Source organism: Scleropages formosus, chromosome 6 (assembly GCF_900964775.1).
Source record: "Scleropages formosus chromosome 6, fSclFor1.1, whole genome shotgun sequence".
Classification (NCBI taxonomy): Eukaryota; Metazoa; Chordata; class Actinopteri; order Osteoglossiformes; family Osteoglossidae; genus Scleropages; species Scleropages formosus.
The window spans coordinates 9,081,012-9,096,112 of record NC_041811.1 but is presented as its reverse complement, the minus strand read 5'-3'; the positions used below and the strand labels follow the sequence as shown (position 1 = coordinate 9,096,112).

At 46.0% G+C, this 15,101-nt stretch overlaps 1 protein-coding gene across 1 annotated transcript in view; it reads left to right on the top strand.

Annotated features, from left to right (window-relative positions):
• LOC108922594 (voltage-dependent N-type calcium channel subunit alpha-1B-like) overlaps nucleotides 1-15,101 on the top strand; it is an 89,140-nt gene that overhangs the window by 49,473 nt on the left and 24,566 nt on the right. The window contains exons 17-30 of the mRNA XM_029252826.1: nucleotides 605-1,234; nucleotides 1,557-1,729; nucleotides 2,304-2,430; nucleotides 2,690-2,819; nucleotides 3,156-3,215; nucleotides 5,041-5,147; nucleotides 6,098-6,109; nucleotides 6,710-6,730; nucleotides 9,958-10,054; nucleotides 10,648-10,808; nucleotides 11,324-11,461; nucleotides 12,837-13,038; nucleotides 13,171-13,335; nucleotides 14,273-14,383. Coding sequence (XP_029108659.1) covers nucleotides 605-1,234; nucleotides 1,557-1,729; nucleotides 2,304-2,430; nucleotides 2,690-2,819; nucleotides 3,156-3,215; nucleotides 5,041-5,147; nucleotides 6,098-6,109; nucleotides 6,710-6,730; nucleotides 9,958-10,054; nucleotides 10,648-10,808; nucleotides 11,324-11,461; nucleotides 12,837-13,038; nucleotides 13,171-13,335; nucleotides 14,273-14,383 — 2,134 coding nt within the window. The remainder of the gene's footprint in view (nucleotides 1-604; nucleotides 1,235-1,556; nucleotides 1,730-2,303; nucleotides 2,431-2,689; nucleotides 2,820-3,155; nucleotides 3,216-5,040; nucleotides 5,148-6,097; nucleotides 6,110-6,709; nucleotides 6,731-9,957; nucleotides 10,055-10,647; nucleotides 10,809-11,323; nucleotides 11,462-12,836; nucleotides 13,039-13,170; nucleotides 13,336-14,272; nucleotides 14,384-15,101) is intronic.

Genomic DNA, 15,101 nt, shown 5'->3' with positions numbered 1-15,101 from the left:
GATCTGTTCGGGCCTGGCCCCCCCACCCCTGAGCGAAGGCGTTGACAATGTCTGAACGGGAGTCTGGAGCAGGGATCGAAGAGCCGCATCGCACCATCTCTTCTGACTCATCCTGGGCTTTCGGAGAGTCTCCCGCTGTGAGCCGTCGTATGTGACGTAGCTCAGAGGTCCACAGGACCCAGTCCAGTCTAGTGCCATTTCAGCAGCACAGAGGGCATACCAAGGACCGTCATGCTGAGCTGCTGGGTTGCCATGGTGACCTTCTGCATGTGCACATCCATAGAGACCATCTTTTCTCACAGCTCCTGTTAAAACCCCTGACCCAAAAGAGACTTCTTAGCTGAAAGAAAAATATTTTTAAATTATTGAGAAAGTGCTGCGCTGGGATTATTAATAATGCAAAATTTATTTCTCATTTCGTGTTTTAGAGGAGTTGGGCAGGTCAGAGGGCTAACAGTAGAAGGTGGTCAAAATATGGATGTTACCACAGTTTCTTCCATGCCATATCTTCTGAACTATGCAAAGTGAGCACGTGATGTGTGATTAAAAAGTGTCCCCGTTCAGTGCGACCTCATGCATGACCCCTGCTCTGTACCTCCCCCAGCAAGGAGCAGCAGAAGTCGTTGAGGATGATGTCGGTGTGGGAGCAGCGAACAACACAGCTACGCAGACACAACATGCGTGCCAGCAACGAGGCGCTGTACAGCGAGCTGGACCCCGAGGAACGTCGCCGCTTGTCCTCCGCTCTGCACATCCAGCCCAACATGAATACCCACCTTGAGCGCCCCCTGGTGGTGGAGGCACGTGATGGCGGGAGTGGGAACAGCAGCAGCAGCAACGGAGACGGGCCCAAGGCAGAGACCGAGTGGGGGACGCCGGCGGAGCCCCCACCCAACCCCCGCAAACACCACAGGCGGCACGAGCGGCTCACCGATGAGGCCGATGTCGGCGGAGAGGTCGGTGACAGCAGGGACGGCCGTCGTCACGCCCACCACAGCCGCAGCAGGGACCGGGCCGGGGCTGGAGAGAGGGAGCACCGCCGACACCACGCCCATCACCCACCCAAGGAGGGCAACAACGTACTCGGCAATGGTGGGAAGGGAGAGCACCGAGAGCCTCATGGGGAGGGCGAGGTGGAGCGGGAGCGGAGGAGGCACCATGTGCGCAGCAAGGCCCAGTCCACCATGGACACGGAGGAGTGCAGAGAGAATGGAGACAGAGTGCATCGGCACAGGTAGGGCTAACTCCGGGACTGGAGGGGACCTGCAGTCTCGGTAACAGGAAGGAAAAATGGGTAGGATATGACACTTACATTTCTCTGAGTTGCTGCTTAGCGGTCCTGTCCCGCAGAGCTCAGATGACATGCGCCCCCCTGTTGTGCGCAGAATCGGATTTGACTCTGGGGACGCAACGATCTGTCAGATGTTGAGCTTTGTGTTCTCTTGGAGATCGGGCGGCAGAAGCTGTTACCCCTCAGGACCGTAGGAGAACAGGTTTCATGTGATGAATCCCCGGAGTAGAACTCGTGCTTGTCTTTCTCGCCTTTGGCCTTGCAGGGAGAGACATGTGGACAAAGAAGCGGAGGCAGCACCCGCCAGCTCGCAGCCGCCCCACAGAGAGAAGCAGGAGGATACAGACAACCAGAAGAACATCATGCGGACGGGCCAGATCGCAGTCCACATCCCCGTCACCGTGACCGTACCTCCAGGGGAGACCACCATCATACCCAGTCAGTACCAGTGCGGGACTGCCTGTCCCCCCACCCCTGTCTTGAGGAGCAAGTGCACTCCATACTCAGCACCGATGTTTCTTTTTATCCATTACCGTAGGCTCTGTGTTATATGACTCTACTTTTTAAGTTTTGTGGTAAATGGATCCGACACGTTGCAGGAAACAATCGCGGGGTTTGGCAGCGTAGCACAGTCAAGTCACCATGACAGACTTTGGGCTGTGGGAGGAGGTTGGAGGAGCCAGAGAAATCCCACACAGTCAGGGGGAGAGCTGTGCATTGGATCTTCATAATGGGAGTCGGTCCATTTCTCTGGGTGTTAAATGCGGGAATCTCTGATGTGGCTGCTTCGCTTGGCAGCGTTGCGTTTGCCATGACGTGAAACTCATGGGAGTTCAAGCGCTGGGAATCATGCAAAAAGCATTCAATTTTATTTTATTTTATTTTATGTTATTTTTTTAAATCAATGCGTTGTCACTGACACATATAAGATGCCTCTATGATGTGGGCACATGTACATGATTACATTAGCAACAGGCCTGTGTCCTCCCATTTTTCTACTCCTCCCCATCAGTGAACAAGGTCGAGAGCGACACCCTCCAAACAAATGAAGAGAAAAAAATCCTTGAGGACGAGACCAAAGACAGCCCCCAGAAAGCCCTGCCCTACAGCTCCATGTTCGTCTTTGGTCCAAACAACCCGTGAGTGTGCCGTACGGAATGGTGGGGCAGTGTGATGTACACTACGCTTTTTATAGTGTAGCAACAGCGCCGTCCTTGAAAAGGACCTGGAAATCTCTTGGTTGCAAATCCAGCTCCTTCACCCTATGATATGATGCACTCACTGATTTGGGGGTTTAGGAGGAGGCCTGCAAGCATTGAGGAAATGGAAACCCTAAATGCGGTTTCTGAAGTTTAGCCACATGCCAATTACATGGTTTTCCTTCTCGCTGAACCCCAGGGTGCGTCGCCTCTGCCACTACATTGTGACCCTGCGATACTTCGAGATGTGCATTTTGATAGTCATCACCATGAGCAGCATTGCCCTGGCCGCCGAGGACCCTGTACAGGCCAACGCCCCTCGCAACAACGTGAGTACCGCCTACTTCTGTGACAGATGCACTGATTGACCAATCAGCCGTCAGAGCCAGGTGTCTCTGTCTCTCTCTCTCTCTCTCTCTCTCTCTCTCTCTCTCTCTCTCTCTCTCTCTCTCTCTCTCTCTCTCTATTCCCCTCTCTCCAGGGTCTGAAATTAAGAGCTGTTATACCAACATAGGTTAATGAGTATAGGAACAATAATAAATAGGATAGTAGTTTGGGAAAAACCGTTTGGGGAAAATAATAATATGGAAACAAACCAAAGATCATCCTCAAAGGATCAAACCTCACATCCTTCACAAAAATATTCTTTTGTTATTTCCTCCCAGGTCCTCAAGTACTTAGACTACGTGTTCACAGGTGTGTTCACATTTGAGATGGTGATTAAGGTAAGGATCCCATTGTGCCTGTTGTTCAAAGTTGTCCCAATATGTCAAAATTTAAAAATGGTAATTAGGAGCAGTTCCTCTCTTTTTTTCATACATCCGTGCATTATTATGATTGGCATCATTAATTTTCTCAACAGAGGCCTTTATCCTAAGCAGCTCTTTCCGTTCACACACATCTGGACCAGTTTCAGAGTCTTGTCGACTTCTTTTGTCTGTTTTATTTGTAATTACAGACATTAAGTGGCTCTTTACTAGCTTGGTGGAGGCTGACGCAAATCAATCCGAGTGATAAATCACACAGCTGGAAAACGCAATGAAACGGTACAGCGTGCAGGAACAGTTCCCCTTTCTTAGCCATGAGGAGCTCTGTTGCCATGTGTGTTGGAAATCTGCCCCTGGACCCTTTGAAAAAAAATTTTTTTTTTTTTCTTTGGCTGCTGTATAAAAATGCATGAGGCCGTTTTGCTTGTCTGTTTTCGGAAGTGTACCGTGTGCTTCGTTTGCAGATAGCGCGGCTGAAGGATGGGTCGTATTGCAGTCTGTTTTCAAAACGTTTCCCCTGAAATGTTCCGGTGCGCCGGAGGGCTTGCGTTTCTTCCCGCGCCGCTCACCGGCTCCCTGAGCCGTGATGAAATCAGACATTTTTCCCACTGTCCCCACTTGTGAAGCACGATTCATAGAGCAGAGAGACTTCGCCTTATTTTTTTTCACCCTGCGTCACTTCCATTTCTGTCATATCGGTCAACCTGATATTTCACTTTACACTTCCAGAACTGGAGAACAAACATCCCGGTCAAGCTCATGCCTTAGACTTGTGCCAAAACCACCCATCTTTTGCGTATACCAGGTTTCGGGAAACATTTTAACTTCTCCTCAGTCTAGGCAAGCAAAGAAGGCTGAATGCCAGTGCCATATTATTATTTATTTACCTAGTACTTTGTCCAAGGAGACATACACAGTGAGATTGGTGCAATAAGCTCCTTAGAATGATATACCTTTTTTGGGTAATTTTTACTGTAATTGGGAAAATGATACGTGATCACCGCATCTGCCAAGGAAACACAGCAGGTGCTGGATCCGCTGAAAATGCTGAATTAAAGTATACTTAGGATAATGCTCACAGTTGTGCTGTCCTAAGTGTACTTTAATTTTTACCGCATCCATTCAGGGTACGGGGCGTGGCGGCGTAGTGCGTTTGGTCGGGTCCTGCTCTCTGGTGGGTCTGGGGTTTGAGTCCGGCTTGGGGTGCCTTGCGACGGACTCGAACCCCAACCTGGGTTTGTCCGTCCCCCCCTCCAGCCTTGCGCCCTGTGTTGCCGGGTTAGGCTCCAGCTTGCTGCGACCCGGTTTTAGTCAGTCAATGTGAGTCAATTCAGGATAAGTACCTTGGTCAAGGGTACTACAGCAGAAGGTGGGGTTTAGCGACAGCTCTAACCACAATACCCCCTGCAGTCCCTGTTATCGGTTCTTTCATTCTGGAGCAGTGATCTCCAATCCAGATTGCTGAGAGGTACAGACCTTCAGAGCGCTGCTCTCCATTGCTTTGTAGAGTAAAGAAAGGGTGATCTATGGCAGGTCACCAAAACGTTGGTGTTCTGGAGTAGGAATGGATCAAGTGACCTAATTTTGAGTTTGCACAAGGAGCTTGCTGTTCAGATGGTCAAGCTGTCTGACTGCAATTGTTTCAGTGAAAGTTACTCTTTGTACAAGTATCTTTTGAGCCTGTAACAGATGTGAAGTCAGCACTGCTAGGTTTTTGTCTTGTTTCACAAAATGTACAGAAAGCCTCAGTTCTAACCCCCCAGGCTTTTCTCTGCCCTTCAAGATGATTGACTTGGGCTTGCTGCTTCATCCTGGCTCCTACTTCCGGGATCTGTGGAACATTCTGGACTTCATCGTGGTCAGCGGCGCCCTGGTGGCCTTCGCCTGCTCGTAAGTGAGAGTAACCCAAGGATATTCTCCACAGCTGAACTGGAAGATCCCCTTCCACGGTGGCTATGAGGCCTCTTCAGTGCCGGTTCTGCCACACAAGAGAATAACGAAGCAAAAGGCACCAGCGGTCTCCGCTTGTCCCTGGAGTAAGATGAAAAATAAGTGCAAAGTGGTAATGAACCACTAATATGCCAGCAACACCAATGCCTGGAGCTTTAGGAAGGCAGTTATTGTCTTCATGCTATTCCTGTCTTCCTGAGATGTTTAAAGGCCTTCTCATCAGCTGAAGTGTGCAATCTCTCTTATTTAACTAATGCAAGAACCTCCCCCCCAATAATTCTAACAGTTATGTGAGGTACTTCCATTAATATATTACCCGCACAATAAAATATAGTCTTTATAATGCTGCTCGGCCTCTCCCACCATACACTGATATATGTCTTTTAATATTTCTGCTTCCTATCATGCATATATTGAAGTCACAGCTGTAGATATGAGCTCCAAGTGGCCTGCCAACCCTCAACTTTCGCCGAATGTTATCGAACAGCTACTGACACCAGCGGCTACAGACTCAAATGGTGTTGTTTTCCATGGTTTTTCATGCGGTTCTTCGCCGCAAGGCATTGGAAGAGGAAGGAATCGTCGATGTGAATTTCACTCTGTGTGTGTAATGCCGTGTACTGTCTGTTTTCGGCACAGTAGAGCGTGGAAGATTCAAACACATGGCTTTTTAGTTGTCTGATCTTGACCACCCACTCCTATTGTGTTCTTATTAGGGGATGTCCTCCAAGAGACTGGCCCACGTGCACTAAGACCTTAACCATATCTGTCTCTTTTGGAGTCTCTCTCTCCCCGTCTCTCTCTCAAGCTGGTGTCACTGTTTGCTGAGCTCTTGTGTCTTGCTGACTCTAACTCTTCCTTTGTCTTCCTGTGTCTGGGATGCCTTTCAGGAGCTTCATGGGGTAATGCTTCACAACACCTACTTTATTGCCTGTCTTTCACCATCACTCCATATGTGTTCTCATTTGTATATGTGTTTGTATGTGAGTATGCGCACGAGCCAGCAGTGTCCACACTCTGGCTTCATGACCTTGTTTTCTTCTCAATTTCATCTTCACGCCTCTGTCCTCCTGCTCACCTGTCCGTCACACCTGTCATCCGTCCATTTTGGAACTTCTTGACCTTCAGTTGTACCCTGACTGCTTGTAGCATTGACCATTACAAACAGTGTGGGACTCGTTGATGAGACCCATTTGGTTGCGAGGTTCAGATGCCGTGTGACACATCGTTGTCATAACGCACATCTCTCCTTGTGCCAAAGACTAGTTAGCCTCCACATCAGAAGATCGTTGACACCATTGTCACCGTTGTTTGTGCTGTGTTTTGTTGTAATAACATTTTCTTTAACACTTGTTCTACAGTCATTAGCGGTTTATGTGTTACAGTCAGTAAATGTTTCTCCCCATTTGCAAATTCATAAATGTTACTTTTGATTGAGAAAAGATCTGTCATAACTACTTATGTACTTGTTTTTGCTCTCAACCATTGCTCTCCTTCATTAGATCTCAACAAAGTGTCACCAGGTGGGGCCCATCCCTTTATTCTTTGGCCCCTTTCCTTGAAACTGAACCCTCTTACCCCTCTGTTCTATCCTGCTTAGGCCAGGATAATGCCCTAGTGCTCGTCCCAGTGAACTGACATCTCCTCGAAGTCAGAACCCCTGAAATGTCACCCTGATAGCTTTCAAAAAGATGCCGTGTGGTCCCAAGATCACATGGTGATCAGTTGCAGTCTTGTGATAGAGATGTACTATTGACGGGAGGTTTAAGACCAACAGCAGTCATTCCGAAGCTTTCAGAACAGATGGAAACACTTGGATTTGTTGGCATCGTAAAACTAACATTTGGTAGTGAAAGATTTTTAATGGAATGGGTCCCCTTGAAGGCTGGCTTCTCATTCTCAGCAGTGAAAAGCTCTCCTTTTATTGGGCTTATCTGACACCTGTAATTGAAGTGTAAACCCTACATCCATCCCCCACTTGCCTATGTGAGTCCTGCGCAATGTTTCCAGGCTAAGGAGCGGCACACATGGCTTACTATGGGAGATCTACAGGAAATGAATTTGACTAATTCCTCCCAAAGTGCAGGACAGGAGAAAAGAGAGCAAATAAATCAGATTACAACAATAAACAGAGAACTATTAATGCTTTACTGCTTATAGGACAATGATCTTAAATGATGAGTTTCGACGTGAAATTCTCTTTGTATATTGCTAAAACACTGGGGATGCACTTGCTGGAAAAAACTTTGAATTCAGGTCAGTTTAAATTTATGAAGCGTCCATGTCGTTGGAGTGACACAGAGCACCGAACAGCTGAGCACAAGCAATATCGGAGTGATGACGAAGAACCAAGAGACAAAGTTAGTGCTTTGCAGACAGTATATAAAAGCAACTGAGGAGAGGAAAACAAAAAACTCCCAACCCAAAGAAGTGTGAGATAAAAATACACCTCTGGGGGTCCGGTGGCTGTCCACACATCCTGGGCTTTAGAGTATATTATAATGTGTTGTAATGGGCCACTGTAAGGAGTATCTGTAACAAAGACCAGATTTAGTCCATGCAAAAGTGGTGCCAGCAAAGATAGAAATCATTATTTAGTGGAAATTCACTTATATACTGAGGCAAAATACATGTTAGACAGTTTTTTTTTCTTTTACATGTTTCCAAGGCCTTTGTTTCCCAGAAAGAGATTTTTTGTAATATTTACCTGATATGTTTGATATGAGACCCAGGTAATTCTTTAATATAAGTTCTCATTGCTCTCTGCAGCATGTATAGGTGTGGAGATGTAAACGTTTCCGAGAGACTGACGAGAAGAAAGAGTGAATTTAATTTTTTTAAAGGTTAAGTACAGATATTTCAGTATCAGAATATGCCTCTCAATTTCCTGTTGATCTCCAGCTTTCTGACTGTAAGAAGCACAAATATTTGTCCAGGTTAATCAGGTTAAAAATGGTCCCGAAAGATAAGAGATTTGCTGGAGGGTGAAAACACAGCTCAGTTATTTCAGAGCAGAAGGTTGCAGAAAAAGTGAGCAAAGCTCTCCTCAAGATATGAGAACTGAGTGGATCTGCTTGGGATGGTTCTCCCCTTGGGCCAAGAACCCATCAGTGCACTCTTCTACCCTTTCAGTGTGGAAGACTTGAGAGCCTGCAGCCCGTCAACAGAGAGTTCTCAGCCATATGAAGAGCTTCTTCTCATTGGTTCAAATACACCACCACACACACACACACACACACACACACACGAGAACAGATTCTACCCAGGACGTTGTTAAACAAGTACAACTGGTCCTACACTGGAGCCTCAAAAATCAGGAGTAGCCTTCTTCCACTGCAGTCAACACAAAGCCCTACTCTCAACCTGTTGGCCCTCACTTCCCTGCTCTGCAAAAATGGCTGTTGAAAGCTATCAGAAAGTTGGATGCTTGTTTCTTCCCTTCTGACGGGTGCACATTTTTCGGAACTTTTCCACTCACCGTGCAAGCATGCCGAGACTAACACGACATTGAAGCATGGATGTTGCATGTCAGTGTCACGGAGTGGGGCCCCGGATGGGGTAGAGAGTAACCACCAGTGTTCATACTACCTGGGTCTGATCCCCCAGACCACTACGGGAACACACCTGGAGGGTTTGTCCAACTTCGCGCAAGGGTCTTATGGAAGTGGAGAGGCCTTGATGGTGTTTGTGGGGTTAGAGCTGCCAGAGCAACCGCCGTACTGCATGGCTGTTGTTACAGGGCACACGGCGATTCATTTGAATCCTATCTCCGCTTTGCAGCCACGATTCCTTCCATACTGATATAGATTGCTCTTGCTGGAGGACGAATGGACTCCCCAGATATTTTAAAAAGCACCCGCTGGCTTTGGAAGTGCTGCCAAGGGAGAATTTCTTTTTGTATCACATCCGTCTGGCTTTCTTTTCCAACAAAGCTACAGAACTTTATAGGTGATTTCATATCTGATTTGACAGTTCTTACAGGTCAATAAAGTTGAGCTGCTGCATTCGTCTTTGTTGAAGGTCTAGAGAATAGTTTAATCTCGGAACTGTTCCTGTAATTGAAATTTTAACTGCCTGAGATGTATGATTTAGTACTCACGTGGAATTCTGTTCAAGCAGAGTGTTTGTCTGTCTGTAGATAGCTGGAGCTGAGTTGAAATGTATGGACCATGTTTCAGCCTTTCTAAGGAACAATTCTGATTTAAAAGAAAGTTTGTGAAAGACTTGGGATGGAGCTCTTTGACCGTCGTAAATTTCCTGCTGCACCTGATTAAATGAACGTTTAGTTTCTGATTTTTCGCGTCACCATTGATTGGTATCATTGCAGAGTTTCAGTTCTCCTTCTGTTCTTTCATCAATAGTCGTACTTTGTGGCTTCATATGGATGCTAAACGTCAGTGGTTATAACAGAGGTGCTGAAAGAACAGTGGTTACTCCAAAGAAACAGCTTGGGAGGTTCTTTGTGTCTGTGCCTACTCCCGTGTGTCATTCTGCAAAAAGTCGCAATACCCGTTGACCTGTCAGCTGTTGAACTTCCAATTAGGGTGTTTGTTTTTTTTAAAATGATGCCTTGACCCACCTGCATGTCTAGACTGTGAAATAGCATCCAGTTGGTCCATGTAATAATGATGCCCAGCTGGTCCATGTAACTTGGTATTACATGACCTCTGCAAATTAGCATGCGCTCAGGAGGGTACTTTGTGTGTGTAGATGTGCGTGAGGGAGACTAACTTTCAGCATGTTTTCCTAGGGGGACAAAAGGGAAGGATATCAATACCATCAAGTCTCTCAGAGTGCTGCGAGTCCTGCGACCTCTGAAGACCATCAAACGTCTGCCAAAACTTAAGGTGTCATGAAAACCTCTCGTTCAACATGTATCTGCTTTTTGAATATTAAAAATATTACGTGATCTAGTGCTTCAACTAGCAAGAGCCCACAACGTGTGCAGATCAAGGGTTATTCTCTCAACTCAGGAGGTTTTTGCTTTGTTACACAAATTTGACCTCAGCATGTCAGCTATCTGCACGCCTACATTCATTTTCAGTTTTTCATAATTGCAATTATTTTCATTCTCTTAGTTGTGACATTCAGCCTCTCTTAGATGAACAATGTGCCAAAGTACAATACATTCCCTTAGGAAAAATTGCACTGATGCTCTTCCATTGAGAAACAACTGAATTAGATGAGTAAACATCCTACTGTATTAAAGGGAACAAATAATATTCTAGACATATATGATTATTTGTGCATAACAACATCTTGCTTAGCAATTAAAGAAATGAACGGTGGGTGGATGAAATGCTTGACAGGATTTTGTCCTCTGTACTCCTCACAACACGCTTTACGTGTTTGTACAGGATGAAGGACACACTTTATGCTAGTTAGTGTGTGCAAATAAGGGGCCCGTCCGCGTGCGTCTAATACCACTGTGTGACCGCAGGCCGTCTTCGACTGCGTCGTGAACTCCCTGAAGAATGTGCTCAACATACTCATCGTCTACATCCTCTTCATGTTCATCTTTGCCGTTATCGCCGTGCAGCTCTTCAAGGGAAAGTTCTTCTACTGCACCGACGAGTCCAAAACCCTGGAGAAGGACTGCAGGTACGCAGAAGTATGCTCCCAGGCTCCGCAGGTTCACAATACCGCCCAGGTGGATTTTTGATCTCATTGGCACAGATTCACACTTGCGGCTGCACAGGTTTACTGCCCCAGCTTTATAATTTACAATCCCAGCAGTTCAGGTTTACGGGTGTACCTACACGGGTGTAGCATTCGAGATGTTCAGGTTTAAAGCTCAGCTTTATCTTGCCAGCTGTGTAGTTTTTTTTTTGTTTACAGCTCCTCGTGGTCTCTGTAGCACATCCGATCTTAGGTTTATTGACAGCAGGGTTGAGTTTGCACAACTGTGTGTCTTAGGTGCACGTGGTCTCATTTAAAAACATCTCACATCAAAGTCAGTGAAACAAGAGACAGGAGGCTGTAACCCCCGTTGAATAATTGGGCTTCATTATCGATTTCCTGAGAAGTCAAAGACTGTCAGGAGATGCCATCTCTGTGTTTTATTTTATCTGTTTTCTATCCCTTCTTTCCCACCCCTACCACCTTCGTCCTGCCAGAGGTCAGTTCTTGGACTACGACCGTCAGGATGTGGCCGCGCAGCCACGCGAGTGGAAGAAGTACGACTTCCACTATGACAACGTGCTGTGGGCCTTCCTCACCCTCTTCACGGTCTCTACCGGCGAGGGCTGGCCAATGTGAGCTGCGTATTCACACAACGTCTTATCAAATGTTTCAGTGAGCCCAGAAACACACTTTTTTATTTTCATCTTTTAAAAATTACTATAGTATTAATGCAACTCAAAATTAATAGAAGTATTAAAACGTCTTTTTTTTAAATTATAGTTATATTCAAGGTTTTAACAGAACCTAACCTGTAAATAAATCAAAGAGCATTTATATTATAAACCTTTTATTGATTAAGACCTAACGGTAAAAGTGATGCGCAAACAAAATAAATTATGAACATATTTCCGGTCGCAGCTCTGCTCATGTGTTTACAAGTCAGCGCTTCGTAAACAATCAGATTCCCTTGCAGGTATTATACAGATGTTGTCATGTAGTCACTATCGACTCCATGAGAAACGAGGTGTGACGTGGCCCCAACCTAACCCTCCTGTCCTCTGCGTCTCCTGTCACTGCAGCTAAATTCAGAAACTTGCACTGTTATGCCAAGCAGAGGCTCCCGTGTCGATTTTGCAGGATTCGTCATTATTTACGCTGGCTACTTCTCATCTAATTCCACAAAAACATTTTTAAAAATCACCACCCTGGACAGCATCTACAATGGAACCGGTTTCTCAGCAAAAGCAATCTGTGGAAAGCAGACTCTGTGCTCCGGCAGCTGGCGATGAAACTTGTTACGGTGTGATCCGCCTTGAGCGAATTACCGCACGCGAGAAGCACCCCTGTCTGCTGCTGAGCGCATTTGTATGCAAAGTGGCCGACGTGGTCGTTAATTACCAGGTAGACGCACTGTATCTATCCACGGCCCCCTCGCTTATGTAACTTGATTAAACGTAATTGAGTGTCCTTATTGAAATGCCAGGAAAACACTGAACCGAGCATCACTTCTAGCCAGCTGTATTAAAGCACTTTACTTCAGATCTGAATGTCAAATTTTATCCTTCCTGGTAGACATAGAGTTACGCTGATTCAACAGTAGCGAAGTTCAATGAGAGTGTGTGTAAGCAACATGGCCCATGGGTTTCCCGGGTGCTCTCAAAGGCTGTTGGGTTGGTCGTGTGCATCACCTGCCTCTTGCACAACCCCTGATCACCGGCGACATAGTACTGTCACTTCACTTTGTAACTGCTTGTTCCGCCGCTGTTTTTCTCACTCTCGATTGTGCTTCTCGAACATCTGACAGGGTTTGGATCAGGAGTTGAAACTCAACGGTTTCCAAATGTTTGTATAAACAGGCTAGATTGCTGTTATGTAAATGAGTTTACCAAGTTCACTTTTTTCTGCTGTTAGACTTCAGCAATTAACTTGTTTAAAAGAATTTCAGTAATAGATCTCAACTGTATTTTCCTCCTCTCCTTTGTCCATCCCTCTGCTCATCTTCTTCAGGGTGCTCAAGCACTCAGTGGATGCCACCTACGAAGACCAGGGCCCCAGTCCCGGCTTCCGTATGGAGACGTCCATCTTCTACGTGGTCTACTTCGTGGTCTTCCCATTCTTCTTTGTCAACATCTTTGTGGCCTTAATTATCATTACCTTCCAGGAGCAAGGGGACAAGGCAATGTCTGAGTGCAGTCTAGAAAAGAATGAGGTGCGGCCCAAGAGTCTTCCTTTTCAGATGAACAGTGCATTGTTGTCAGCTGTGCTGTTGAAGTGTTTAACATCCCAAGATTTAACAACCTCGCTTCAAAATGACTTCCATTTTTCTTTTTCTTTTTTGCAGAGGGCTTGCATTGACTTTGCCATCAATGCCAAGCCCCTCACACGCTACATGCCTGAGAACAAGCAGTCTTTCCAGTACAAGATGTGGAAGTTTGTGGTGTCAACACCCTTTGAGTACTCCATCTTGACCATGATTGCCCTCAACACTGTGGTGCTCATGATGAAGGTCAGCAGAAATCGGCACCTTTTCAGCCATAGATGGAACTTCAGGTAGAAAGCAGTACAGGAGGCACTGAAGAGCAGGGCCGATTCCAGGATTTTTTAAATGAGGTGGCACAGAGGGGAACAAGAACCAGTCAGGGGGGCCTGTGGATGGGTGGGGGGAGGAGGGTAGCGGGATGTTAGCTAAGCAACCTGCATACTATAATGGGACTCTTTGGAGCTTTTGAAGCCGTTTGGAGCTTTTGGGGTCGTCTTTACTAGGGCAATCGAGCTCCAGTACTGTTGCTGTTATCTGGGGTTTACGTATGCATATTATTGCTGCAGAGAATGACAACACCCTATTCCACATATTTCAAAATATATAACTGAGTGTGTTCATACCGTGAACAGAGACATGGTCTGTGGTCGAGTCGTGTTTCTCCTCCTGTTTGAAGAATGTAGTACTCTGATTCCGCATTGTAAATCAGGCAGCGATTGACAGTGTTCTGATCCAATGGTGTTGAGCATTGTCAGATTGACAGTAGTGTACTGGGCACCATGGGGGGGCATCAGGGAGGGTCAATCACATTTCGGGGGGGCGGTGCCACCCTGTGCCGCCCCTTTACACATGCCCCTGCTGAAGAAACAGTCTTACTCTGTGGAATCACCTGACAGTGGTTTTATTTGGTGGTGGCTGGTTAAAATAGCCTGAACTTGTGTTGAAAGAACCTTGGGTCTTGACCAGGCCACTTCCCAATCCAATAACCAGGAAAGATATATTTGACTTGTGGAGTTTTAAATACTGTCACACTACAGGCCATAGTGGGTTGGACTGTAAAACAATTTTCTGAATGGGGGAGAGTTAGACTAACCAGAGAAGCAGGTATGGAAGGGCTCAGATCTGCAGGATGGTTCTCTTTTGACCCCTTTGCACTCAGCTTCTCCACTACCCTTCTCCTCAGTTCCACGGTGCCCCTGATTTCTACGAGGCTATGCTGAAATACCTAAACATAGTCTTCACCGCCCTCTTCTCTCTGGAGTGCATCCTCAAGATCATCGCCTTTGGTCCGCTTGTGAGTACCTCCATGTTTCAAATACCATCCTGACATTGTGCTTTTTATGCAAGTGTCTGTTTCTGGTTGCAGGTCATACTCTCTATCACTGACAAGTGATCCCCCGTGGGAAGATGTTGGTGATGATTATAGGAATTTTCCAACACAAGCATACATAGATGGCTCATAACTCATTCATAGTTGCCTCCCTGAGGTCATATGCACCTGAAATTGGGGAGGAGAGGAAAAATATTAGACTGTACATCTTCTCCCCTGTTTTCTGTCGCCATGGGTCCTGTATGGTTCGTTTAGGATAACAGCACTAACAGGAACTTAAGAGAGATTTGATTATGTGGACAGCAGGACAGAAAGCAGTGAAAAACAAAGGTTCTTCATTGAAAGGTTTATGCTGGTTCAAGTCCTCCGAGGGGCCCTAGTGTTGTACCTTTGAGTGAGCTCATTAACATCAGTCTTTTCAGTAAATATCCTGCTTCATAAATAGGTTGATCTAAAGAAATGTAGTCTGAACTGACAAAAGGTTAAAATTTAACTTTAATAAAAGTTTAATTTTAGTAAAATTCCTAGGATGAAAGTGTCTAGTAAACAAACACCAAATCAAACCAGAACTCTCACTGAAAGCAAAGATCAGATGTTCTCAGATCATCTGAAGAGAAGATCAGATGTTCTCAGAAGTGCAGTAATTCTAGGACAAGTTGGATGAAAAATAGGAAGAGGATGA